The sequence below is a fragment of the Mirounga leonina genome, unplaced genomic scaffold (genome assembly GCF_011800145.1).
Source record: "Mirounga leonina isolate KUSES-001 unplaced genomic scaffold, KU_Mleo_1.0 Mir_418, whole genome shotgun sequence".
In the NCBI taxonomy this organism is placed as follows: Eukaryota; Metazoa; Chordata; class Mammalia; order Carnivora; family Phocidae; genus Mirounga; species Mirounga leonina.
The window spans coordinates 8847146-8874734 of NW_023270739.1; the positions used below are offsets into that span (position 1 = coordinate 8847146).

Consider the following 27589-nt stretch of genomic DNA (forward strand, 5'->3'; position numbering starts at 1 on the left):
GCATGGATGGATAGATGGATGGGTAGATGGATGGATGGGTGGGTGGGTGGTGCGTGGATGGGTAGATGGATGGGTGATGGACAGATGGATAGGTGAGATGGATGGATGAACGGGTTGGAGGCTACATAGGAGCAAATACTGTGATTTATAAGAAATATATGTATTTGGTCATTCATTCAGGTGACCAAAATATATTTTTCCTATATATTTGGTCTTCATCCACAGTTCCTGGCTCACAGCTCCCAAAACCCTTGGAATTTCCTGAGTGATAAGAGCAATGGGTACACCTTGTGTATTTGGTCTCTTGTCCTCAGTTCCTGAAAACACTTCAGAGCCTCTGAGGGGAAATGAGTGTCTTGTTATTCACAGCATGTGGTGGTGAGTCCACCACAGCTGGGGTTATGTTTATGAGGTGACTTTGGGAAACACCTAAGGATGGGGGCTGGTTTCCAGGGGAACCAACCATACACAGAGGGGTGGAACTTTCGGTCTCACCCCCTGATTTCCTGGGAGGGGAGAGAGGCTGAAGCTTGAATCAACCAATGGCCAAGGAGTTAATCAATTGTGCCTCTGTAATGAAGCCTCCATAAAACCCCAAAAAGGAGAAGGTTTGGAGAGCTTCCAGGTCAGGGAGCCAGAACACTTCCACAGGCTACCGTGCTGGGCCCCAGACTTCAGCAAGGACAGAAGCTCCTTTGTTCATGTCATTGCCCTATGCATCTCTTCATCCGGCTGTCAATTCGTATTCTTTAATTTCCTGTGTAATAAATCGGTAATCTTGTGAGTAAATGGGTTTCCTTGAGTTCTGTGAGCTGCTGCTGTAGCAAATTCATCAAATCCAAGGAGGGAGTTGTGGGAACCTCTGATGCACAGCCAGGCAGTTGGATGCACAGGTAACAACCTGGGGTCGCGACTGTTCTCTGAAGTGGAGGGTGGTCTGGTGGGACCAAACCTTCACCTGGGGAATGTGATGCTCTCTCCCGAGTAGATAGTGTCAGAATCGAACTGAATTCTTGGACAGCTGCTGGTCTCACAGACTTGCTTGTGGGGGTGCGGAAGCCTCCCCGGTGCACCCACACGTGTAAACAAACCCAAGCTCTATGCGGTGCGCAGCAGAGCCAGTCACTTGAGACATGGATCATGCATCAAGGGAAGAGTTTATTCGAGAGGCAGCCAAACAAACCTCAGCTCTGCCGCCCAAAGGGCTGGGGGTTGGGCATGTCTAAGGACAAGGGGTCAGCATATAAGTTGAATGAAATAGGCTAATTGGATAGAGGGAAAGGCAGGTGCCTTCCTTTCTGAGCAAGCGCATCTCTTCATGGGACACGTGTTCAAAAATGTAAGTATGATGAATGGGGGGACATCTCGGGGTGTGTCCTCACAGAGATTACTTTCATTCGCTCCTGGTCCCTTCTGCACAGTTGCAAGAATTCTTCCTGGCTTGCTCCCAGGCTTACCGGTGGTTGGTCAACTTCTGCAAAACAAGTTTACAAATCAGTCAGGTTAGCCTAGAGTTTTCTTAGGGTAGAACGGTCCAGCATTTGCTACCTTACCATGGTGGTTACACACACACGCACACACACACATTGGAATTGGGTCCAAGAACCCAAAAGACTTAGACTTCCTGGGTTTTCAGCCATTGCTAACATCATGAGAACAGTCTTCCCAGAAAACACATTCCTTCTCCTCCCACGATGGCTTCATTCAGTGGGGAGGAGGAGGCTGTGTTCATTCAAGCAATTTAAGAAACTAAACTAAGACCAGCAGACTATGGGTCGGTCTCCTTTAAAAAAAAAAAAAATCTGTTACTTTGATGTCAATACTTATTATCTACTTTCTATTTCATAAAACAAGTAGTCCACATCCTAGAAAACTTAACAATTCTAGACAGGTGGAAAGAAGGAAAACATAAGCATATCCCCTCCAGATAGAGGCGGCTGTCGTGGGACCTCGCTGAGTCTCCCTCCGCTTGGATCGGAGGCGAGAAAGTGTGCATACAATTCTCATCCTGCTTTTCTCACCTAACTTGGTAGAAATGTTTTCCATGCTAATCCAATGATTGGCTCTCGTGAACACCATTTGGGTAGGTACCTAATGTTCTCTCAAGTGGATGAATAGTTGTCTTGGACCAGTCTCCTAGCACTGGGCCATGTGAATGGTGTCTAGTTTTTCACAACTATCAATTCTGCTGCATGAAAGGATAACTTTCAGTAACAGCCTTTCACAAGTCTCTAACTCGCCCTTGCAGGGCACTGGGGATGAAGGTCGAATCTGGGTGTGAGCAATAGATTGCAGGCCAAAGACACCCCAAATCCTGGCTAATGAGAGAAGGGGTGGGGGCAGGGTGGGAAGGGGGTGGGAGAGTTGCAGAGCACAGTTTTATTTTATTTTATTTTATTTTATTTTATTTTATTTTTAGGATTTCATTTTCAGTCATCTCTACACTCAAAGTGGGGCTCGAACCTACAACCCCGAGATCAAGAGTTGCATGCTGCACTGACTGAGCCAGCCAGGCACCCCAAGCACAGTTAATTATAAAATAAAGGGTTTTTTTTTAAGTTTTAATTCTAGGGGCACCTGGGTGGCTTAGTTAGGCGTCCCGACTCTCGGTTTCAGCTCAGGTCATGATCTCAGGGTCGTGAGATTCAGACCCATGTCGGGCTCCGTGCTCAGTGCAGAGTCTGCTTGAGATTCTTTTCCTCTCCCTTCCCCTCTGCCCCCTTCCCTGCTTGCTTGCATGCACTCTCTCTCTCTCTAAAATAAATATATATTTTTTAAAGTTTTAATTCTTTTTTTTTTTTAAGATTTTATTTTTTTATTTGACAGAGTCAGCGAGAGCAGGAACACAAGCAGGGGAGTGGAGAGGGAGAAGCAGGCTTCCCACCGAGCGGGGAGCCCGATGCGGGGCTCAATCCCAGGACCCTGGGATCATGACCTGAGCTGAAGGAAGTCGCTTAACCAACTGAGCCAGCCAGGCGCCCCCCAAAAGTTTTAATTCTAAATGTACTGTATAGTTGTATACAATTTGGAAAAGAGGTGTTCTAAATGTGGCCCAACCTCAGCTTCAATTAGCACGAATATTTAGGTCTCCTTGACCTCCAACTCCATGTGTACGCACAGAAAATCCTGTCTCTCCACAAAGTTCCCTTCCAACCCCGGCATTTCTGAAGTCCCCAGGAATTACCACGAGCCACTGCAGGCCTTCCTTCTGTCATCGTTAGATCGTTGCAAGCAGAAATATCCCTACCCTGAGTTTTCCTAGTTGAAGACTTGTATTTTGCCTCTGCTAAACCAAAATTCCCTGGAGGCAGCTGGACCAGGTCGGGCAGAAAGGGAAAAGGAGTAGTTTACTCACTTCCGTGGCATAATCAGGATCTTCTAGAAGGTTCACCTGGACGTCTAGACATGCCAGGGCTGGCAGAGGTAGCGCTCTCACTTCCTACCCTCGGTCCTCGTGTGTCTCGTGCGCAAGCCGGGTCTGGTGCGCTGTCGGGCCCAGGGGTGCTCAATGAGTATTTGTGCATCGACCAACTTAATGAACGGCCCCTCTGGCTGCAAACGCACATGGCCAGTGTGCACACGGGGCTGGGCAAGGTGCCTGGCAGACACAGCCCAGGAAGGCCCCGGCCTCTCTCCCCCCAGCCTGCCTACGTGCACCTGTTAGGGGCTCCCCTAGCACCTCGCTATCCTTGTGTCCTACCATTGACCTCTCTTCCTCGTTAGTGGCTTATCTAGGGTCTGTCCCCTTGCTGGGTCCCCAGGGCCATTGGAGCAGAGACTGTGTCCTTTCTCAAGATGACCTGGCCTAAGCTTGTACTCCATGACAGGCAGGGGCGGGGGGAGGAGGGCAAGACCTTTAGGATACGAATCCTAGTGTTTCATAGTTTACCCCCAAATCTGCCCCCGCTTATTAAGAAGTGAGAAAAAGTACCCAAAGAGTAAAAAGCATGTTGATACAGTAGAGTTAGAACACCTCATGCCTTAAAGCAGTGGTTCTCAACCTCAGCTGAACAATGGGATTATTGCAGAGCCTGTAAAACTCCCAAAGTCCAGGTCATACCCCCGATCAAGGAAATCCCAGTCCCTGGGGACATGCGGGACCCACCCACTCATCGGTAGTTGTGGAATTTTCCCAGGTGATTCCAACTTGCAGACAGTTTGGAAACACTCCCTTAAGTCCTGGGCCCCTGTCACGGGCCTCAGTTAATTAAAATCTGTCAAACGAATGAATGAATGAATGAATTTATGATTATGAGCCTTCACACCCTCAGCAAAGTCTGGTGTGTCCCTCTCTGGGACCCCAGGGAGTGGCCATGCTACCTGGTCACATTCTATACTCCCTGTAAAATTAAAGAGGAGTTCTGAAATTCTCCTTTATCTTCCCGGTAGTGGTTTTCAGTTTTTATAGCTAGATATTTAATGTCCCTAAATAAGAGAGTCTAGTGGCGCCTGGGTGGCTCAGTTGGTTGGGCGCCTGCCTTCAACTCAGGTCATGATCCCGGGACCCTGGGATGGAGCCCCGCGTCGGGCTCCCTGCTCAGCGGGGAGTCTGCTTCTCCCTCTCCCTCTGCTGCTCCCCTTGCTTGTGCTCGCTCACTCTGTCAAATAAATAAATAAACTCTTAAAAAAGTCTAGAAATACATTTTTCAAATAAAAATCCTTCTCCAACTCATTTGAAACGTCACCTGTATCCTGGAATGCCACCCTCATGTCATTCAAGACAAGTCGGTGGCCCACCTGCAGTGAGCCGGGCACTGCCGGATGCTGGGGGCACACCCCTGCCCTCCCAGGGGGTACAACGTGCAGGAAGACAGACGGTGAGTACCTACGCAAAATTTGTAATTTCAGAAGTGTGTGGACAGCGCTTTGAGAGAAAAAGATGGGATTCTGGAAAGAAGAGGAGGAACCTCATTTGACAGAGGGGTGTGGGGAACATCCTCTCTGCAGAAAGGACAGTTATGATCCTGTATCTATTTATGCGTCTACCTCTTTAGCATTCCCCTCGTGGGACACTTCAGGAAGACCGGGCCCACATCTGCCTTACGCACCTCTTGTACCCTTTCCTACCTCCTGATTTGGGGACAGGCTCTCCCGCCAGCCCTGCCCCCGGAGGGTCAGCCTGTAGCGCTGGGTGAGCTGGCTCAGCTCCTGCTCCAGCTGCAGGGTGACTGTCCTCAGTTCCTCGGCGGTCTCTGCCCTTGCCCCCTCCTTCCAGGTGCTTCCAGCTCTGCAGCAGGCTTTTCACGTCTTGCACAAGTAGGAAGCCAGCCCCAGCAGCACCCAGCGGCCGGACACCTTTGGTCATGGACAGAGCAGAGCCTTCAACAGCTGTCTGTAGCTGTCCCGCCCTCCAGAAGGGGACACGGTTTGTGGCCGTGAAGTTATTGACCTTAGCCATGAAGCCAGAGTTGGCTGGGCCATCTGGCGGGCCCGAAGCTCCTCAACGTTCCTGATGACACTGACACCTCTATCGACACGCGACAAAGCAGCGTGGATTGCAGGCCACCTTATTTCTTCAAAAGCTTCATACACCATGGTTGTTTCCATAGGCACCAGTCTGCTAGCTCTGTCTCTGGCTGCCGAGTTGTTCCTACTTTCTAAGATACTCGTCAACATGTTGGTGGCAGCAGCTGAGCCCCCAGGCCCAGCCCAGCCTCTGAGAGCATCAGACTGCCCCCTACTGTCACGGGGGCCAGGGCCAAACCCAAGAGGCTCATGACTCCAGAGATGGTGCCTGAGGAGCTGGCCACCAGGCTGGTCTTGGTGAGCATCTTATGGGTCGCGTCAACTTGGTCTGCAATAGCGTGAAGTTCTCTGATACTCTTTTCCAGCTTAAACTTCTGCAAGGGAAAACATAAGAGAAACATCTTTTCCTCCTCCGACAGGTTTCCTGGCATGGACGCTTCCTTTTGTCGGATCAGCTCTTCCATCAGGATATCGTACAGCGTGTTGGCCTCATTGCTGCGGACAGCCCAGGTCACGTGATTATTTTTCCAACTCTGGGACGGGCTCCCCAGGAGAGCTAAAAACTTCTAGGTCATCTGTGTTCTCTCACACATTCAGCGAGCGGGGCCCTGGGCACGAAGGTACAATAGGGGAGCATCGTGACAAAGGGTTCCTCTCTAGAGGGTCACCTAGGGGTGACCACATTTATATATATATGTGTATATATATATATATATGTGTGTGTGTGTATATATATATATATACACACACACACACACACATACGTGTATAATTCATACATCTAGAACAGCTTGTGAGCAATGCTATCCGGGGAAATGAGAGTCCTAACAACCCCTAGAGGAGATGGCTTGATTTTCTTTTTTTCTGTTAAAAGGGGATCTACCTGGAAATTGTAGTTGCTTCTGGGGTAAAGAGCCGGAGAGCTGGGAAATGATTTGAGGGAGATTTTACTTTTTACTCTTTGCTCTTCTACTCCTTTGAAGTTCTGTATCATATGCGTGTTTTAGAATTAATTCAGAAAATGAACAAAATAACCTACACTTCCAAAGAAAAAGGAGGGAGAACCTCCAAGGAGACCCCAAATATGACCTCTTCCATAGGGGAGGGCTCATTGTTTGCCATTTGGTTTGACGGTGTTGTGTTATTTTGGCAACCGAAAGTAGATTTCTAACAAGAGGGTGATTGATGGTGCTTAGACACAGAAAGTTCTATCTGTTCGCTTGTGAACAGGCAAGTAGGAGAAGCACATCATCTTAAAAAGAAGTGATAAGGAAGGAAAAAAATGTACAATTCAGAAAATTCTCTCCATTAACTCAAATTTCCCCTATATATATATATTTTTTTTTAATTTTATTTATTTGACAGAGAGACACAGCGAGAGAGGGAACACAAGCAGGGGGAGTGGGAGAGGGAGAAGCAGGCTTCCCAAAGAGCAGGGAGCCTGACGTGGGGCTTGATCCCAGGACCCCGGGATCATGACCTGAGCCGAAGGCAGACGCTTAATGACTGAGCCACCCAGGCGCCCCTCCCCTATATTTTGGAGAAAAGACCACCATTATTCCGTTTTCCTGTGGAATCGATTTGGAATGCCACAGTTCTTGTGGCTCTATGTTTGAGAATCACCGTTGTAAGGAAATTTGTCTTACAGGATTGGAGGCTTCCCAAGTGGACACCATTGGACTGTGCAGGATGCCGGAACCGGCTGCCTATAGCACGTCTCAGAATCTGACTTGTCTGACCCTTAGGTTTGTTTCTAGCTTCGTCCTACTTGAGCACCCACAACAGACTGGGCATGGGTTTAATCCTGGAGAGGAGGTCTTTGGAAAAGAAGGCAGGGCTCATGGGAAAACCACACTGAGACCAAGCAACCCCAAGGCCTCCAGAAAGGGATTGTTGACAATCACTTTAGAGCCCTGGGTAAGGCCATCAGCAGCCTCAGGTAGACCAGCCAACTGACCCCTGCCCAGGGAAGCAGCAGGAACCTCCCACCATCCTGCCCCAGCACCATGTCACTCTTTAATAAAGGCATACTCAGAGTTTTCTTTGGGACGTCTCTGTACACCTAGGAGTTGAGCCCCCCTCCAACTGAAGTCTTAGAGCTTCAGGGTGTTAAGGTGGAAGGCTCCCCCAGATCGTCTGGACATAGATGGCAAAGAGGGTGTTAGGGTGTCCAGACCACTGTCACAGAAGTATTTCAAGACACAGGTAGGCTCTGAGAAGGAGCGCTGCATTGGCCCTGATGCTCTCTGCAGGCCCAGCGCAGAAGGAAAGTGGCCATCTGCCACATTCGCTCCATCAGTGAGTCCAAGCACTGCCCCCCCCCCATCACTGAGGACAATGCTGGCCCTGAGGGCAAGGTGACTCTCCCTAGATGACAATCCAGTTTGTGATGGAATTTGGCTAAGACTCCAGCTTTCCAGAAGCCTCTAGTTGGCCTCACCTGCTGGTCAAGGCTACTAGTCCCTTGAGAAAGGGAAAATCATCTCTCTGCCTTCACCAAAGGAGGGGGGATAAGCCCGTGCACAGGCACAGTGGACGTGACCTAATTAACCTGAGTCCAAGTTGGGCTCATCAGCCAGCAGCAAACGTGAAGGGCTTTGTTCTGATCTGCACCGGGATTAATGGGCACCGTGAGGAGGAGTCTGAAGAGTGGAAGAGGGACGGATTGGGGAGGGAGGCTGGGCCCACGACAGAAGTACATGGAATGGACGTTCTCGTCCTAAAAGGGCAGGCAGCTCTGGTTTGCATGTCTCAGGAAGATTTTATAATTTAAGAGCTTGGGGTAAGCCCTGGAGCTCATTTTATAGAATTTATGGACACTTGGGCAAGAGTTAGGGCAGCTTCTGGTAGGCTAGTTGCGGATTCCATTATCAACGAGTATAATGCTGCAGCCAAGCTCTCCCGGAGAGCCTGAATGCCCAGGCAAAGGCTGTGAAAGAGGAGTCCCAGGAGTTTGGGTCTCAAGGCCTAGATGTTCTGGTGACATAAGCAAGGATGGGGAAAAGGAAGCAAATTCTGCTTCTAGGAATGCATCAGCCAATAGGCAGAGGATCTCGGCACCTACTAATGTGCTTATCAAAGGTTTTTAATTTGCTTTCCTAAGAAAACGTTTTTTGAGGATGTGCAAATCCTTTTTTCCCCCTCTTTCTGCACATTTCCAATTGGAAAGGGAAGTACATGAGATAGCATGATCAACTCTTCAGCCAACTTGGTCAGAACACATTTGTACATTTCCTACCATGAAGCTGGCGACAGCCTAGTGACACAATCTGGATATTAACAATCAGATTTCCTTCCCAAACTCAAATATCCTGGGATCAGGTCTGTGCCAGACGCTGTTCTAGAGGCTGGGATTAGGGCACTGAGCACATCAGCCCAAACCCCTGCCCTCACAGAATGCACATCCTGGTCATTTCCCCCCCAAAACATCACTGTTCTAGGATTACCTGTCCAGACAACTTCTCTCCACCATCATCTCCCAAGCCTCTGGATGAAAGAGTATGTAGTGCATTTCTTCTCTAGTCATCTTGTCCAGAAAATGTTTAATGATGCTCCAGCAAAACAGACTATCCAGTTATAACATTGTAGATAAGAAAAGCAAGGTTAGAATATCAAAAATCTTAATGTCTTGAAAATTTCACATCATTTTGGCCTAATGATTTTAACCAAACAATTAAACTCTGATAAGATCCAGTGCTAACCAGGACGTGGTGAAACTGTGATCTCTGAGGTTTCTGGTGGCAAAGCAGATTGGTGAAGGACTTTTGAAATGGTGATATTACATGTTAAATCACCAAGTCTGCCAATAATCCAACAACAGGCACAAAGATGATCAAGGCCATGTTACTATACCACTGTAAATTTGAAAGTGAGTGATCATTCTGTCCAGCCCTCTACAATCCTGGCAGGACTGTCCCATCTCTGCTTAAGCCTCCATAGCCATGAGTTCATTGGCTGGTTAGTTGTTTTAACCAGGTAGGTGAAGGGTAGCAGAAAATCTGACTCCAAAAGACGCTGCTTTGGGGTATGGATTATTTTGAGCTGAAGGCACTTGAAATACAGCAGATACAGGGAGAGGCTTTCTCTGAACTTCCCTCATCTGCCTAAAGACAGATCCTCCAAAAGGAGTTCATTTGTCATAGACTCCCCCCTGGGAGTGTCAGCAACCTCTTCTCCCAGGACAGAAGGCTGGAAGTCGACACCACACCCAGACACACTCTGTCCCAAACTATAAACCTCCTGCCTGTTCTTCTAAGGGCCCATTTGTCTTTCCCAGAAAGCATTTACTCCTCCCCCATCCCAAGAGGTCTACCTCCCCTCCTTACCCTTTTCCTATTAAATTGGTATTTAAGACTGAATTCTAAACCACCCTGGGGAATTACTCATTTGTCCCCTGGGTCACCCTCACATGTACACAAGGTATACATGTTAATAAACTTCTGTTCGTTTTTCTCTTGTTAATCTGTCTTTTATTACAGGGTCTTAGTCTAAGAACTCAGAAGGGTAGAGGGAAAATGTTTTTCCTCCCTACACAGGCAGGGAGGAAAGTCTTTACCCCTGTTTAAAGACTCTAAGATTGCATCTTTTCTTCTTGCTCAAAAATCACTTTAAATATATTTCCAGTGTAATTTGACAAAGATCGCCCCCACTACTACTACAACATAACTATCAATTTTGTTCATTTACTTCCAGTTATTTTAAATGCATTTTCTTTTTCACGGGGTTTTTATAACATACCACCAGTATATGTGTTATTGGTAAACTCATATTAGGGGATGAGCTTTTTCCATATTGCTACTCCCTGCTATTTCATGCGTACCTTCATGTTTATAGAAATGTTATTGTGGCACACTGGGGGCTTCATGTTTTTGTCACCCATATGCGTCCTTCTGTGTATAATGGCACCAACCCTGTCCTGTTGGCTGCAGCGGCTCTGGCCAGTGACTGGGCCAGGGATGGGCTCTGGTGTCCCCCTCTGCTTTCTGGCTTCCTACAGTGCTGGGTGCAGGAGCTCCATGCAGGGCCCAGGAGCTTTTTGTGTTTCTAGTTAAACTTTACAAAGGAAGTTTTCTGCTGTTGTAGTATATGTAAATATGGGTCATTGAGGAGGGCTCAGGATAGATTCTTGATTAAATCCAAGGACCTGCTACATTCCTGCCCAGCAGCACCGTACGGCTCCCCAGCGCCTCTGGCTTTCATTTTTCTTTGGAAAAATGAAAGATTTGTTGCTTCTTTACATTTCATACTAATGTTTTTCCCTAGGAGCCTCAAATTGTTTTGATGCTATTAGGAATAGTATCTTTCAGTGTTGTGTTTTCTGACTTGCTTTGTTACTCTATAGAAATGTTACTCATTTTTAACACTCCTCTGTGCTTCACTGCATTTTTGCTAATTATAATAGTTATTGAATGAATGCTTCAAGAATACATAATGTTGGGTGGCTTTCTTATTTTTTTCAATACTTATTTTTCTTATTTTGGTTCCATGCCTTGTTGGATTAGCTTGAATTCTTAAATTATTTAATTTTATGAAACTGGCTCTAGTATTTCACTGTTGGCAGCTGGTTTACCAGAACTACTCTTCATCATGATAAAGTTTATGTTTTACTCCTAGATTTAAATATTTTTATTAGGATTATTTTCAGGCTATAAGGAGATGATCATAATTTTCCTTTCTTATTTATTCCATGAATATAGTGTATTGTGTGCATAAATTTCCATATATCAAATTGTCCTTATATTCTGTGAAAACCCCAACTTGGTTGTTGCATCAGTATGCTATAGATTTTTTATATAATAATATAAAATATACTATATATATAAAATAAATATATATAATATAAACATATATTTATATTCCCTACTGTATTTGATATGTTCACTTAGGGTCATAAATACGGAGGTATAGTTTTCTTTCTGTGTAATTAAGTCTTGTTATTAGTGTTATGTTCATTCACTTCATAGACTTTGCTCAATACATACTGAGTTTTTTGTTTCTGGGGCAATTTATATGATGTGAGAATTGCTTGTTTTCTGGAAGGCTAAAAGAACTTGCAGGTTTTCTTATGTTTGTCACATCTTCATGGAATGCTTTTGATTTTTAAAGGTTTTTAGTGTGATTAATAAATGTTTCTCCTCCCTGCGCCTGAACCCTGGCCCTAGCCCTCACCCATACCTCTTCTTTTTTTTTTTTTTTTAAAGATTTTATTTATTTATTTGACAGAGAGATAGAGAGAGAACACAAGTAGGCAGAGTGGCAGGCAGAGGGAGAGGGAGAAGCAGGCTCCCCGCAGAGCAGGGAGCCCGATGTGGGACTCGATCCCAGGACCCTGGGATCATGACCTGAGCCGAAGGCAGCTGCTTAACCGACTGAGCCACCCAGGCGCCCCGCCTCTTCTTTTTTTGAAGATGTAAGGGGTAATAACAAAATCCTTGATATTTCAACTTTGGTTCTCATTTCCTGTAAACAGATATTTCTCATGTTCTTTGAAAAGGTGTTTCACAGAGGAAGAAAAACAATGGCCAATAAATATATGAAAAGATGCTTAACCACATTAGCAGCCCCCCAAAATTCATATTTAGACCACATCAAGATACCATCTCATTGACCACTTTGACAAAAGTTAAAAGAACGAAAGCATCCCTGGGGCACCTGGGTGGTGCAGTTGGTTAAGCATCTGACTCTTGGTTTTGGCTCAGGTTGTGATTGCAGGATCATGAGATCAAGCCCCGAGTAGGACTCCAAGCTCAGCACAGAGTCTGCTTGAGTTTCTCTCTCTCCCTCTCTCTGTCCCTCCCCCGCCCCACTCTCTCTCTCTGATATAAATTAATCTTATATTTTTAAATAAGTTAATCTTAAAATAAAAAAGAATAAAAGCATCCTGGGCTGCTGAGAGAGAGGGGGATGTGTCTTGTGAGGCACTTGGTTGGAACAGAAAGTGATAGATAGCACTTTCGGAACAATGATTTGGAGTATCTCAACACATAAATGTGCATATGCTGAAGCTCACATCCCCCGTCAGGAAAATCATCCCACGCAACACACAACGGCTTGTACATAGAGAAGCGTGTGTAAGACCTTCACCAGTTCCTTGAAGTGGTCAAGAGAAATAAAAACAATCTGAAATATCCATGTAGGGGGACCATTTACATTAAAACACACCAATATAAAAGAAAGGCTTACGGACACAAAACAGAATGAACCCAATCTATATGAACCGACCTGGAAAGAGACCCAGGATTTGTTAAGTAAAAAAAAAAAAAGGTGAAAAACATGATCTCCATTTTTAAAAAGATTATATATGTGGTCTAGGACTAGGGGAAAATTCTGGGTGGAGGGACACCCAGTGGTAAGGAGGCTTAGCCTGGGGGAGAGAGGCTGAGGTTGGGGGAGGGAAGACCCATACCTGTACTTTCGCTCATCTGTCTTACTGAACTTTGTTACAGAAACCATGTGCTCCTTTCACAATAAAAACCAGTAAAATGGGGCACCTGGGTGGCTCAGTTGGTTAAGTGTCTGCCTTCAGCTCAGGTCATGATCCCAGAGTCTTGGGATCGAGCCCTGCGTCGGGCTCCCTGCTCAGTGGGGAGCCTGTTTCTCCCTCTCTCTCTCTGCCCTTCCCCCCTGCTTGTGCTCACTCGCTCTCTCTCTTTCAAATAAATAAATAAAATCTTAAAAAAAAAACCCAGTAAAATAAAAACACCTTAATGACGAAGCATACTTATTCCTCACTCCCCGGTCGTGACAGACTCTCCAGCTTGTATGGTAAGGCATTTAGTACAGGGAAGACTGCTGAGCACGTAGTGCGATAAGCAAAAGTTGGATGCATTAATGTCATTAAATATTAATATTGTCATCTTTTTAAAAAGCCACATGTGACAAGTTTTCCTAACCTGTTATTTTGATCTTTTGTGTCATTTTTATTGCAGGGTATCTCCTGTATGCAAGAAATGATTCAAATCCAATCTGTACCCAGTTTGATACTCTTTACTTATTAATGCTATAAATATGAATCGTTATTATTTATTGCCATAATTGTTCCACTTTGATCTGAATCATATTGTTTTAGGTGTTCTGCTTTTTGTTTCTTTGCTCTCTTTATATCCCACACAGACACAATGAAGAGGTCTCAGCTGACGTGGTGAGTGCTTTTGAGTAGCTGCCCCTAACAGCTCCTTGAGGGTAGAATGTCTTTGCTTTCCTGTCTACACTATAGCTGGTGAACGACCCATAATGAAGGCACATTTAGAATAAGTGCTCATCATTCACGAAACTGAGTTTTTTCTATTTAAAATTGTGGCTGAGAGATGCCTAGGTGGCTCAGTCAGTTAAGTGTCTGCCTTGGGCTCAGGTCATAATCCCGGGGTCCTGGGATCGAGCCCCACATTGGGCTCCCTGCTCAGTGGGGAGCCTGCTTCTCCCTCTCCCTCTGCTCTCCCCACTGCTTGTGCTCTTGCTCTCTCTCTCAATTAAATAAATAAAATCTTTTTTAAAAGTTAAAATAAAATAAAACTGTGGCTGACTGTCTTCCCAGTCCTGGCCTAAAATAGATCTTGGGGAGGTGACTCTACCTCATTTTGTGGGGGAAAGTAAGAGAGAGTGAACAGGACCAAGGCTTGGCAGTGCTGGATCTCCTTGAGATGGGCCCGTATCCCTCCAGTTTTAGTAAGCACCTCTGAGACTTTGTGATTTATACATAGGATTAGAGGTAAGTTTCATGAATCATCATATACCATATTCCATAACATATCTGTAGATAAAACTGTACTTTCTGGCAGAAGAGCTCAGAATGTCATACTACCTGGGAGGGAGTAGCCACCCTTCTCCCAAAGAGGGCCTCATACTCCTCTGATTGGCTTAGATTCCCTGTCGCTGAGGGGCCATGGCTGTGGCTACCTTCCATTAAAGGACCGCACACAAATGCATGAGCCCTCTCTCTCTTGGCTTCCTGTCTCCACCCCCGAGGAGTGATGAACTGGCCTGTCCATCTTGCTCCCTCATCTCCCCTTGGTTGGGCACTCCCAGTGCATCAGCCAGAGGCCAGAGTACTCCTGAGATCTGGGTTTGAGTTTAGGGAGAGAAAAGCTCTCTTGGATTAAACCACATAATGAAATCCACTTTGCCAGGGAACCCTGCTCTGGAGATTCAAGCCCAAGCCAGGAGATGCCAGGGCCTCTTGTGCTAATATCTCCTTCAAGGACCACTGAGTGAGGGGGTGTGGCTGGACCGAGGCCAAGTGCAGGCATGTCTGGGTTCCTGAACACACAAGTGAAAGCTGACCTCCAAACTCACCACACAAACCTACCAGTTGAGGGTTGCAAGGATTGGTGGGGCTCATGCAGATGTTATATCTCAATCTGAATATATATTCTGATTTGGGGTTCATAAAATATAGTCCCTGTAGCTAAGGGGCCCTGGATGAGATGTCTCAAATTGTGAGAGGGGTGTGAGCTGGGTCTTGTGGGAAATGAGGGTAGGAATGAGGCCTTAGACCCTCGCCTTCACTTTAGGAACTAGGATCACCCATATTTAGGGCCCCAAGTCACTTGCCAGTCTCCAGCATCTCCCATTGTAGATCGAGACTGCACTGTGGTCAGAAGAATCTACTGAGGGAAGGGGAATGTTACCTAGGTAGATTCCAGGTGATGCTGTAGTCAAGGTGCTCTGACAGCACCTTGACGCTTCTCTACATGTGAGAATGGGTCCTGAACCAGAAGGGACACAGCTTCACATCATAAAGAAAACAGACCCCACAGTCATTCAGAGAGGTGGTGGCTTCACACAGAGCTGACACCTAGGGAGTCAGACCTAAGAATTTGTAATCCATGGAATCCATGGAAGACGGTGAGTCTGGGGCGGGGTGCGGGGAGAGAGCCAAGAATGAAACCCTGAGAAGTGCTAACATTAAAAGAGGGATTTGGGGAATAAAAGGGACCTCCTAAAGACTCAGAAGAAGTTGCCTGAGAGCTGGAAGTAGAGGGAGGGACCCAGAAGTCTCTTTTTTGTCTCCATTATTCTGTGATGATGCTGGACTTCTGGAGAAATGGATGCTGGATGAATGGATCAAGTTGTCAGCTTCTCTTGGCAATTATTCAAAAGCAACAAGGAAAGATGCAAACATCATCTATTAGAAACTGAAAAATAGGTAACATTTTTCCTATTTTTCTAAAGGATGCCAAAAGCCAGAAAAATAAGTAGGACTTTGGCAGGAAAAGGAGAGACAGTGCCAATAATCACAAAAAAATAAATAAATAAAAGGTCCCTCTTCAAGGTGAAGGGCATTCCCAAAGTGCAGAAGTAAAATCCCTCTTTAAAATAGTGAGAATAAAGTGTACAGGTTAGCATTACATCTGGATTGGTTCCAAGAATCAAGGGACTAAATGAAGAAACACAGTGAGATGAGCCACATCTGTAGGAAGCAATTTGTCCTTGAAACAGAGAAGATAATCTGCATTGTGAACAGTTTGAAAACTGCCTGATTCCACTGCCTGAGGGAAACAGAAACAGAAATTCATGTAGAACACCCACATCAGAAAGAAGTTCTGCTGGCATAGAACACAGTCCTGGCTTCTTCCTTGTTTGAGTCTCCCATAAATAGCTGTTCCATGAAAACAAGCAACCAAAACAAGGTCTACATAAAAAAATATTAACTCAACAACAAAAAACAACCCAATTGAAGAACGGGCAAAGGACTTGAGTAGACGTCTCTCCAAAGAAGACATACAAGCGGCCAATAAGCCCATGAAAAGATGCTCAACATCACTCATCATCAGGGAAACGCAAATCAAAATCACAATGAGATACCATCTCATACCTGTTAAGAAAGAGATCATTAGGGCGCCTGGGTGGCTCAGACGTTAAGCGTCTGCCTTCGGCTCAGGTCATGATCCCAGAGTCCTGGGATCGAGCCCCGCATTGGGCTCCCTGCTCCGCGGGATGCCTGCTTCTCCCTCTCCCACTCCCCCTGCTTGTGTTCCCTCTCTCGCTGTATCTATCTCTGTCAAATGAATAAATAAAATCTTAAAAAAAAAGAGAGAGAGAGAGATTATTAAACAAAAACAGAAAATAACAAGTGTTGGCAAGACTGTGGAGAAATCACAACACTTGTGCTTTGCTAGTGAGAATGTAAAATGGCACAGCCAACAGCATGTCAGATCCCCCAAAAATTTAAAAATAAAATTACCCTATGGAATTACTGGCAATTCCACTTCTGGGTATATATGCAAAAGAACTGAAAGCAGGGACCCCAGCAGATATTTGTCTTCCCATGTTCATAGCAGCATCAGTCACAATAGCCAAAAGGATAGAAACAACCCAAATGTCCATCAATGGATGAATGGATAAACAAAACATGTGGGATATGGAATAGATATACAAAATATATACAATGAAATACTATTCAGCCTTCAGAAGGAGTGAAGTTCTAACACGTGCTACAACATGGATGAATCTTGAGGACATTAGGTTCAGTGAAATAAGCCAGACACAAAAGCAAATATTATACGATTCGTTTCCATGCGGTTGCTAAAGGAGTCAAGTTCATAAAGATGGGAGGTAGAAGAGTGGTCACCAGGAGCAGAGGGGTGGACGAACTTCCGGGGAGTCAGTGCGTAATGAGCACAGTTTCTGTTTGGGAAGATGAGAAAGTTCTGGAGATGGCAGCCAAACAATGTGAATGTACTTAATACTGCTGAATTGTACATCTAAAAAAGGATGAAAATGGTCAATTTTATGTGACGCATATTTTACCACAATTAAAAAATATATGTGTTCAAGGTCAAATTGGAAACAGTAAAAACAAAAACAGAAACAAATGGCATATAAAGAATACTCTCCAGAAAGGTGTTGCCCAAAAGCTCATGAAAATTGTGAACAATTAAAAGGGAGGAGAAAAATAAGGGGGCGCCTGGGTGGCTTAGTCAGTCGAGTGTCTGACTCTTGATTTCAGCTCAGGTCATGACCTCAGGATTATGGGATTGAGCCCCACATCAGGCTCTGTGCTCAGCCAGGTGTCTGTTGGGATTCTCTCTCCCTCTCCTTCTCCCTGTCTTTCCCCTCGCTCATGCGTGCCTGCTCTCTCTCTCTTTTTCTCTCTCTCAAATAAATTAATTAATTAAATCTTTTTAAAAAAAGAAATAAAATTGTGAACAATTATTTTGCAATTAATTTTTTTAAAGCAAGTGTAGCAGTTTCCTGTACAATACAAGAGCAAAACAGGGCTCTCAGGCTCAGTGAAGACACAGCAAGACAACAGGAGGAAATGAAGAGGAAACTGGTCAAGCATAGGAAAAAAGAGATGAGAAAAATAAAGCCATCGCAAAAATAAATGTTTATCGGGCGCCTGGGTGGCTCAGTTGGTTAAGCGACTGCCTTCGGCTCAGGTCATGATCCTGGAGTCCCGGGATCGAGTCCCGCATCGGGCTCCCTGCTCGGCAGGGAGTCTGCTTCTCCCTCTGACCCTCCCGACCCTCCCCCCTCTCATGTGCTCTCTCTCTCAGTCTCTCTCTCTCAAACAAATAAATAAAATCTTTAAAATAAATAAATAAATGTTTATCAGAATTTACACAAGGGGGAAAAGAAAAAAAAATAGTAATCGATTGGGGCACCTGGGTGGCTCAGTCGGTTAAGGGTCTTCCTTCCACTCAGGTCATGATCCCAGGGTCTTGGGATCAAGCCCCACATCGGGCTCCCTACTCAGTGGGGAGTCTGCTTCTCCCCCTCCCTTTGCCCCTCCCCACCACTCCTGCTCTTTCTCTCAAAATAAATAAATAAAATCTTTTTAAAAAAAGTAATTGACAATGAAGACAAAGATGAGGGCAGTGAGCAAAGTGAAATGAAAACAAAGGTCTGGCAAGAATGCATGGAATAAATGCAAAACTCCAACATCTTCTAACTGAAATTCCCAAAGAAGACTGAAAAGCATGAACAGAACAAATATTTAAAGTTAAAATTCAGGGGGTGCCTGGCTGGCTCAGTCAGGAGAGTGTGCAACTCCTGATCTTGGTCGGGATCCTGAGTTCAAGCCACATGTTGGGTGTGGAGACTTAAAAATAAAATCTATAAACAAAATAAACTTAAAATTCAAGAAATCTTTCTGGACATAAAGGAGCACAGCATGTCCCAGGAAAAATGGCCACTGAATGGTAATACCAGCCCAGAGTCTAGCAAAGTTACCAGACTCCAGAGAGAACAAAGGGACCCTGGGGCCACCAAGCACATGGGCTTCAGACTTTCCATAACATATATATATATATATATATATATATATATATACACATACATATATATATATATATGTATATATTTGGCATGCTATCAGTTCTTAGGAGCACGGAAAGAAACATTTTCATTCGTAGTATCTTAGATTTACTTTTTAGGATTTACCCAGAAACTGATAAACCTTCAACCTTTTTAGCTTTTTATTCAAAACCTACATACAAAAAACCAAAACAAAGCCTACATACACAAGATGCTTTAGATAAACATCAGAAAGAGAACACAATCCCTTTGGATGCCATCACCTGTGATGATCACGAGGCAAACTAGTATCTTGACGGGTGGAGTGTTTCACAACTTTCTGTGCATTTTCTCCCATATTGCTTCAAACAACGTTTGTAAGGTAAGTGTGTTTATGTTTCTCGCACTTACTCGGGCTTCTCTTCCTGTGCGAGTAGCGGATGAGTTCAGGTTCACCAACTCCACAGTTAGCCCACTCTGAGCCTCTATGCCGGGTCCCCATAACTGCAAGGGCCTTCTCTCTGACTTCGGAATTTTAGGCAGATGAGATGAGGCGGCTCTGAGCCGGGTTTCCACAGCTCCGGGGAGCAGCTGACCCCTGTCGGCTGTACCACCCGCACAGCTAACGAAGAGCTCAGTAAGTAAGTAGCCACTTATCACCAGGCTGGGGGAGGTGCATAACTATTTTGGCCCTCTCCTCAGAAAAACAAAACAAAACAAAACAAAAAAACAACCCTGTTATGTGAACAGCTCGAAAGAACGAGTGTATTTACATTGGAACAGAACCGTGACCTTGGACAGGTCCGCCCCTCCCCCTTTCTAATCGCGGTGATCTTTCTGATGCGGGAGTGTGATCCTGAGGCTCCCTCATAGAACAGCACTTCTCAGACTGCAGTGCATGCATGAGTCCCCAGCGTTCTGGTCAGGTTGGTCAGGTTGCTGACTTGGTTTCCCTCGTCTTGGACAGGGCCCGGAGCTCTGCATTTCTAACCAAACTCCCCAGGAATGCTGGCATGTTGACCATGCTAGAACACACTCGGAGTAGCCCGGAGGCGAGGAGCCCTTCTCCCGACCCATGGTCCTCAAGTTCAAGTTCAGTCTTTTCCCTGTGACTCCTGGCCTGCTTGACCTGGCCCTATGTCCAGTCTCCACCTCGGTTTTCATTACTGCATGGTCCCCTGCTCAACAAGAGGCCCATATCAAGAAAATATCAAGAACGCCAACAAATTAAAAAAGAAAAAGACACGTAATAGAAAAACCGATGAGAGACTTGAACAGGTGGCTCACAAAAGAGGATGTTCAGTAGTAAATATATGGAAGTAATATATGGAAGCATGAACAGAACAAATATTTAAAGTTAAAATTCAGGGGGCGCCTGGCTGGCTCAGTCAGGAGAGTGTGCGACTCGATCTTGGTCGGGGTCATGAGTTTGAGTAATATATGGAAGTAGCTGTAAATATATGGAAGGAGCTGGAGCTCCTTACTGACTAGGTGCGTGCACCTAAAAGGCCCAGTGATAGACGCCTCTTTTCCAGGCTGTGGGAGGTCAGCACGTTCCCTGTGCCTCTGTGAAGACCACCCTTCAAACAGCAGGCAGACCCCTGCCCACCCGTGCCAGGGGCCTGATGTTGCTCTCAGGCCTCGTGTCCCCGGGGGAGGCTCTGCAGAACCCTGTGACCCAGCCCCAATGACACACGCATCATTCATCCTCAGGCAGGACAACAGGAAAACTGGAAAGAGGGAAGGGACCAGGAGAAGGAGGGAGAGAGCCTGGGAAAAGCCCCAGGGAGATGGGCCAGCCTCCAGCACTGGCTTCTGCTTGGTAAGGGGGTCTTCACCGAGTGTCTCCCCTCCTCTGGGCTGCAGGTGTGTCCCTGGGGCCTGCTATTTAGCGACAGGGGAGTTGTAGGTCCATCGGTCCTGGAGAAATAGGTCATCAGGCTGGCTCCAGCCCGAGCTTTCCGTCTTGCTCTCTCACTTAGGAGAGTGAGCTCTTCTCTGAGGGAAGGTTATTTATTCTTGTGGATGGGGCAGAGGAAGTAGGGGGAAAGGAGAAGCGAGGGGAGGGGGGCAGGGAGGTGCAGAGACTGTGCAGAGGAATGGAAACGGGTTGCTCTCTCTGCCCCCGCACCCCTGCTCTTCCCTCCCGCATTCAGTCTCTCCAACACCCGCAACAGTGCAGAAGGCATCCTTTTGGATCAGGATAGCTTTTTCTTCTTGGTGCCTGTCAGATGAGACCAGCAAGATTCCTTGGCTAATTCCCTGACCACATTTCCTTGACTTCCCTCCCCAGGACCTCTTTGCCCCCAGCCCTGATTCTGTGGACTGCATAGAGTCAGGAGTACAGGCCCTGAGGTAGATTGCCTGGGTTCAAGTTCAAGGCTTAATCATTTACTTGCTGTGCGGCCTTGGGTAAGTGAATCAACCTCTCTGTACCTGTGCACTCATCTTAAAAATGGGAGAAGGGCACCTTGGCGATTTGTTGAGAGGAGAAATAGCCCCGGAAAGCCTGAGATCATTTTACAGATTACTGGCATTCCTTTGGCTCTGGTGGTCTTATCATTGCCCATTTCGGGCGTTCCCCCCGGCGCTGCCTCTGCCCCGCGGCTTCCACAGAAGGAACGTGCGCTGCGTGGGGCATCCGGCCTCCCCATGTCCCCAGGATGTGGAGCTTCGAGTGGCACATCTTCCTTCGTCATCTCTGCCAGCTCTCTGTCACTACTCTGGGACCCACCAGTTTCCTCCTCAAACAGACTCTGTCTATACCACGGTGCGTGGCAAAGGAAGGAGCAGCTTTACTCCTTCTACTAAATTCTTCAGGCGCAGGCGGTCTCTAAGCTCCCATTACATAAATGGGCCAGAGATGGCCTCTGTTTATTGGCCCCGGCTTATTTCTCCACCGCAGGCTGAGACCCATTAACTCCCAAGCCCACTGGCACCAAACTCAAATTTTTACACACCCAGTGATTTTTAAAATAGCCCAGACAAGCTGATTTTTCACCATTTAGGGCCCGCCTGCTTCGTATGCCCTGTGAATCTTCGCAGACAGCTGTGACCTATTGACATCATGGGATCTTGGTGCTGGAGGTCTCTGATTCAGACACCCCTTCACCCCCACCCCCATGTTGCCACCAGCCCCTCCCACCCCCTCCCCCTGCAGTCCCCTTGCCCTGCTCCCCCCCTCACCGCCCCCTTGCCACAAGCCTCCACAGGACAAATATTTGAAGTCACATAATAAAATCCAAGCAAAAACTCACATTAAGCTAGAAATACAAGGAAAAACTATCACATAAATGTATCAGAAACCAACAGCAAAATCACACTTGAACATAAGACAGAAAAGTGTAAAACACATCAGAAGGCTATTTTTCACAATGTTGGATCCATAAAGGCCATTCTGAGCATGGCACGCAAGCCAGGTACCTAGAAGGAAACCATCTGACCATGTCAGATTTTAAAACTAGCCAAGTTCAATGACAAACGAGTTTCTGAAGAATACATTTGCAGGGCATTTCATTCCTGGCTGCCAACAACTTAAACGAACGCCACCTGGTTTAATCAAGAAAGCAACGTATAGAAGAGTCTGAGCCACCTCAGGACTAGAGAGAAAGAAATGGGTGTGGAGACAGCTGGTACCGGGGACAAGAGTCCCAGGATCCCCTGAGCCGTGGGCTGGCGAGAAACCCCTCAGGCTGTGGCCTCCACAGGACCAGGGTTGGCAGCCTTGCTGGGACCTTGCCCACTGGTGGCTCTGGATGCCGACGGAGCTGCTGCTGTTGTCCCCAGAACACGTTCTGGATGGATCTTACAACGGGAAGTCTGGTGCGGGTACATCTGCTTGCTGGACTCTGCATCAGGAGAGGTCGGGAACGAGTATCTGATTTCTGAAGTGGAAGCCAAGCTCTCCAGCCCAAGGGCAATCATGCAGAGAATGGCCCCAAATAGAGGAAACGTGTCTAAGAGACAAAAAGAATAACAAATGTCCGCTACAGTCAAAGCCTTTTGCTGCCCCGCATCAACACACGCAGGCATACGCGCATGCATGCGCGCTTTAAACAAATGCCAGAAAAAAATGTTAAATGTTTTTCTTTTTTTTTTTTTTTTTTTTTTAATTTTTTTATTCTTATGTTAATCCCCTTACATTACAACATTAGTTTTAGATGAAGTGTTCCATGATTCATTGTTTGTGCACAACACCCAGTGCTCCATGCAGAATGTGCCCTCCTAAATACCCACCACCAGGCTAACCCATCCTCCCACGCCCCTCCCCTCTAGAACCCTGTTTGTTTTTCAGAGTCCATCGTCTCTCATGGTTCGTCTACCCCTCCGATTTCCCCCACTTCATTCTTCCCCTCCCGCTACCTTCTTCTTCTTCTTTTTTTTTTTTTTCTTAATATATATTGCATTATTTGTTTCAGAGGTACAGATCTGAGATTCAACAGTCTTGCACAATTCACAGCGCTTACCAGAGCATATACACTCCCCAGTGTCTATCACCCAGTCCCCCCATCCCTCCCACCCCACCCCCCACTCCAACAACACTCAGTTTGTTTCCTGCGATTAAGAATTCCTCATATCAGTGAGATCATATGATACATGTCTTTCTCTGTTTGACTTATTTCACTCAACATAATACCCTCCAGTTCCATCCACGTCGTTGCAAATGGCAAGATTTCATTCCTTTTGATGGCTGCATAATATTCCATTGTATATATATACCACATCTTCTTTATCCATTCATCTGTCGATGGACATCTTGGCTCTTTCCACAGTTTGGCTATTGTGGACATTGCTGCTATAAACATTGGGGTGCACGTACCCCTTTAAATGTTTTTCTTTTATATGTTGCTCTTATGCCTCATACAAACAAAAGGTCCCTCTTCTCAAAAGGTGATCAAAACACAACAGTTACTGTGTCCAGCTCCAAACCAGCTTCCAATTCCAATCCAGAGTAGAGCACCTGTCTCCATTCTGGCTTCTAGGGAGGCTGAGAAGGTGAGTTTGTGGTTCACGTGCTGGGTGGCCAAATGTTTTGCAAATGTCCACTAGGGTCAGTTTTGGTTTCTTTTCCTCCTCCCCCTCCTCCTCCTTCTCCTTCTCCCCCTCCCTCTCCTTCTCCCCCTCCCTCTCTCCCTCTCTCTCTCTCCCTCCCCTCCTTCCCTCCCTCCATAGGGTGCTCACCACGGCTCTCTCAGAGATACCAGAGAACTCTGTCCTGCTCAAAACAAGAAGACAAAACACAAAATACCTCAACAAACAAACAAACAAATGCCCTGCTCTGGTCTCATTCACTTGCCTTTCTCATCTTTAGGAATTAAGAAAACAGGAAATTCCCGAGTCTGCTAGGCTTCATTCCCCCATGATGCTTCAGTCTGGCTGCCTGGGTGGGAGGGATGGACAATGGCCCCTCTCTAGTTTCCTGCCTGCTCCATGGAGAAACCCCCATCAGTGGTGATGAATCACATGGGCTGTGGGAAGAGTCCTTTTTTTTTTAAAGATTTATTTATTTATTTGGCAGTAGGGGGCAGAGCAAGAGAGAATCTCCAGCAGACTCCCAGTGAGCATGGAGCCCAATGTAGGGGCTCGATCCCACGACCCTGAGATCATGACCTGAGCCAAAACCAAGAGTCCAACACTCAACTGACTGAGCTATCCAGGCGCCCTGGGGAGAGTCAGTTTTTGTTTCAGAATATTTCCCTAAGTCCTCATTTTGAAATGATATCTTCACAGAGTATCAAACCCTAGGTTGACTGTTCTTTTCTCTCAGTACACTGAAGTCATCATCCTAATAATAGCAATGCTCAATAAATACTTCATCTGCTCCCTATGATTTGGCCCCCACAGCAGGATGGGCCATGTGGCTAGTTCAGGCCAATGAAACGTGAGCTAAAAATACATGGGTCACTTCCAGATCAGAACAATGAATAGGCCAGGAGTGAGTTTCCAGCTGCGACAAAAAATTTGCACTCTTAGCAGGTGATATGATATGATTTGATAGCCCATCATCATATCACAACTTGATATTGATATATGTGTAGAAAATCCAAAAGAATTGACAGGTAAACCATTAGAATTAGTAATGAATTTAGTAAAGTTACTGGATATAAGGTCTGTATGCAGAAATCAGTTGCATTTCTTTATACTAAGAAACGTACAATAATGGATGAAATAAACAATTTACAGTGACATTAGAATGCACCAAATACCTAAGGAGATAGCCAGCAAAAATGTCAAGACCTCTACACTGAAATTACAAAGCTTTGCTGAAGTAAATGAAAGACCTAAATAAATGGGGAGATACCAGGATTGAAACAGTCAATATTAAGAAATCAGTTATTTCTAAATTGATCTATAGATTTGGGGTGCCTGTGTGGCTGTCGGTTAAGTGTCCATCTCATGGTTTCAACTCTGATCGTGATCTCATTGGTTGTGAGATTGAGCCCCATGTTGAGCTCCTTGCTCAGTGGGGAGTCTGTTTGAAGATTCTCTCCCTCTGCCCTCCCCCCACTTGCATGTGCTCTCTCTCTCTCTCTCAAATAAACAAATAAATCTTTTTAAAAAATAAATTGAGGGGCGCCTCAGTGGCTCAGTCATTAAGCATCTGCCTTTGGCTCAGGTCATGATTCCAGGGTCCTGGGATCAAGCCCCGCATCGGGTTCCCTGCTCAGCGCGAAACCTGCTTCTCCCTCTCCCACTCCACCTGCTTGTGTTCCTGCTCTCACTATCGCTCTTTCTGTCAAATAAATAAATAAAATCTTTAAAAAAAAAATAAAATAAAAAATAAATCGATCTATAGATGTAATGCAATACTAACAAAAAATCTCAGTAGGTGTTTGGTTGAAGTTGACAAGCTAATTCTAAAATTTACATGGACATGCAAAGGCCCTAGAATAATAAAGGTCATCTTGAAAAAGGATGAGTTGGAAGACTTGCACAACCAGATATCACAATTTATTGTAAAGCTACAGTAATTAAAACTGTGGTATTGCACAAGGCTAGACCAAAGGAACAAAATGGAAAATCCAGGAACAAACTGTGTAATGTCCATCAGTTTATTTGCCTAATCTTGGGCTGGTACCATCACTCCTTTGCAGGAGAGGTGCACTGAAATGCAGTGTAGGAGGATGATCTTTTCAACCAATGGTGATGATCAACTGGATATCCATATGGGAAAAAATGTGAATCTCAATCCTTTCTTCACATCACAACTAAAGAATTACGGACTTCACTGATAAAGTAAAACACTAAAACTTGTAGGAAAAAAATCCTAAGAGGCTATGTTCATGACCTTGGTATAGGCAAATATTATATATGATATAAAAACCACAGATAAAAGAAAAAAGTTGAAGCTTGGACTTGACTAACACTGAGAACTTCTGAACATTAAAATATACTGGTAAGAGTACATCCAATTTCATAGCAGCATTATTCACAATAGCCAAAAAGTGGAAGCAATCCTCTTGTCTATCTGCAGATGGATGGATAAACAAAATGTGGTACATACAGACAGTATTATTCCATCTTCAGAAGGAATGAAATTCTGGCACATGCTACAATGTAGATGAACCTTGAAGACATTATGCTCAGTGAAATTAGCCAATTACAAAGGACAAATACCACAGGATTCCACTCATATGAGGTACCCAGAGTAGTCAAATTCACAAAGGTGGAAGGTAGAATGGTGGGTGCCAGGGGCTGGAGAGTTCGGGGAATGGAGTGTTGGTGTTCAATCAGCACAAAGTTTCAGTTTTGCAAGGTGGAAAAGTTCTGGAGATAGATGATGGCGATGGTTGCACGACATTATGAATTCACTTAATGTATTTAATGTACACTTAAAAATGGTTAAGATGATAAATTTCATATTATGTATATTTTACAACTGAAGAACTAAATTAAAAAATATATACACACACACCAGTAAGCAAGTAAAAGTCAAGACACAACCTGAGAGAAGATATTTGTGATAAATATATCTAACAAAAGATTTTTATAAAATATAAGGAACTCCTACAAATCAATAAGAAAAGTAACATGAGGGTGCCTGGGTGGCTCAGTTGGTTAAGCGACTGCCTTCGGCTCAGGTCATGATCCTGGAGTCCCAGGATCGAGTCCCACATCAGGCTCCCTGCTCAGCGGGGGGTCTGCTTCTCCCTCTGCCCTCTTCCCTCTCGTGCTCTCTGTCTCTCATTCTCTCTCAAATAAATAAATAAAATCTTGAAAAAAAAGAAGAAGAAGAAGAAAAATAACATGATAAAAATGGGTAAAATGGGGAAGCCTGGGTGGCTCAGTCAGTTAAGCATCTGCCTTCGGCTCAGGTCATGATCCCAGGGTCCTGGGATCGAGCCCCGCATCGGGCTCCCTGCTCTGCAGCAAGCCTGCTTTCCCTCTGCCTGTCACTGCCCCTGCTTGTTCTCTCTCTTTCTGACAAATAAATAAATAAAATCTTTTAAAAAATGGGTAAAAGGCTTGGACAGGCACTTCACCAAAAAGGATATCCAAGTGGTCAATAAACACATGGATATGTACTCAACATCATTGGTAGTCAAAGAAATGTACATTAAAGTCAACAATCACACAGATATCACTACATGCTTGGCAAAATGGTTAACAATGTAAAAAGCGACCATCTCAAGAGATGACAAGGGTGTGAAGCACCTGGAACTCTCATACATTACTGATGGGAATGAACATTGATACCATCACTTCAGAAAATTGTTCAGACATATTAATAAAGATAACTATGCATGTACCCTCAACCAGCAATCCTACTACTGAGTAGATATCTAAGTGAGATGAGTATATGGGTCTACCAAAGTACGTATTAACAAGGATGCACATAACAGCCTTATCTACAACAGCCCCAAACGTGTCCATCACCATTAGAATG

General features: G+C 45.4%; 2 protein-coding genes across 2 annotated transcripts in view; both read right to left on the bottom strand.

The window, feature by feature from the left end:
• Positions 1 to 1427: 1427 nt before the first annotated feature.
• The window catches only part of APOL6 (apolipoprotein L6), a 53622-nt gene continuing 27460 nt past the window's right edge, over positions 1428 to 27589 (bottom strand). The window contains exon 6 of the mRNA XM_034987619.1: positions 1428 to 1474. The gene's annotated coding sequence lies outside the window, so the exon portion shown is untranslated. The remainder of the gene's footprint in view (positions 1475 to 27589) is intronic.
• Positions 4611 to 10345, bottom strand: APOL5 (apolipoprotein L5). Its single transcript, XM_034987241.1, is given in 5 exon segments — positions 4611 to 5208; positions 5210 to 5415; positions 5418 to 5633; positions 5636 to 6032; positions 10286 to 10345. Coding segments are annotated over 5 exon segments (1047 nt in total). The 3' UTR covers positions 4611 to 5040.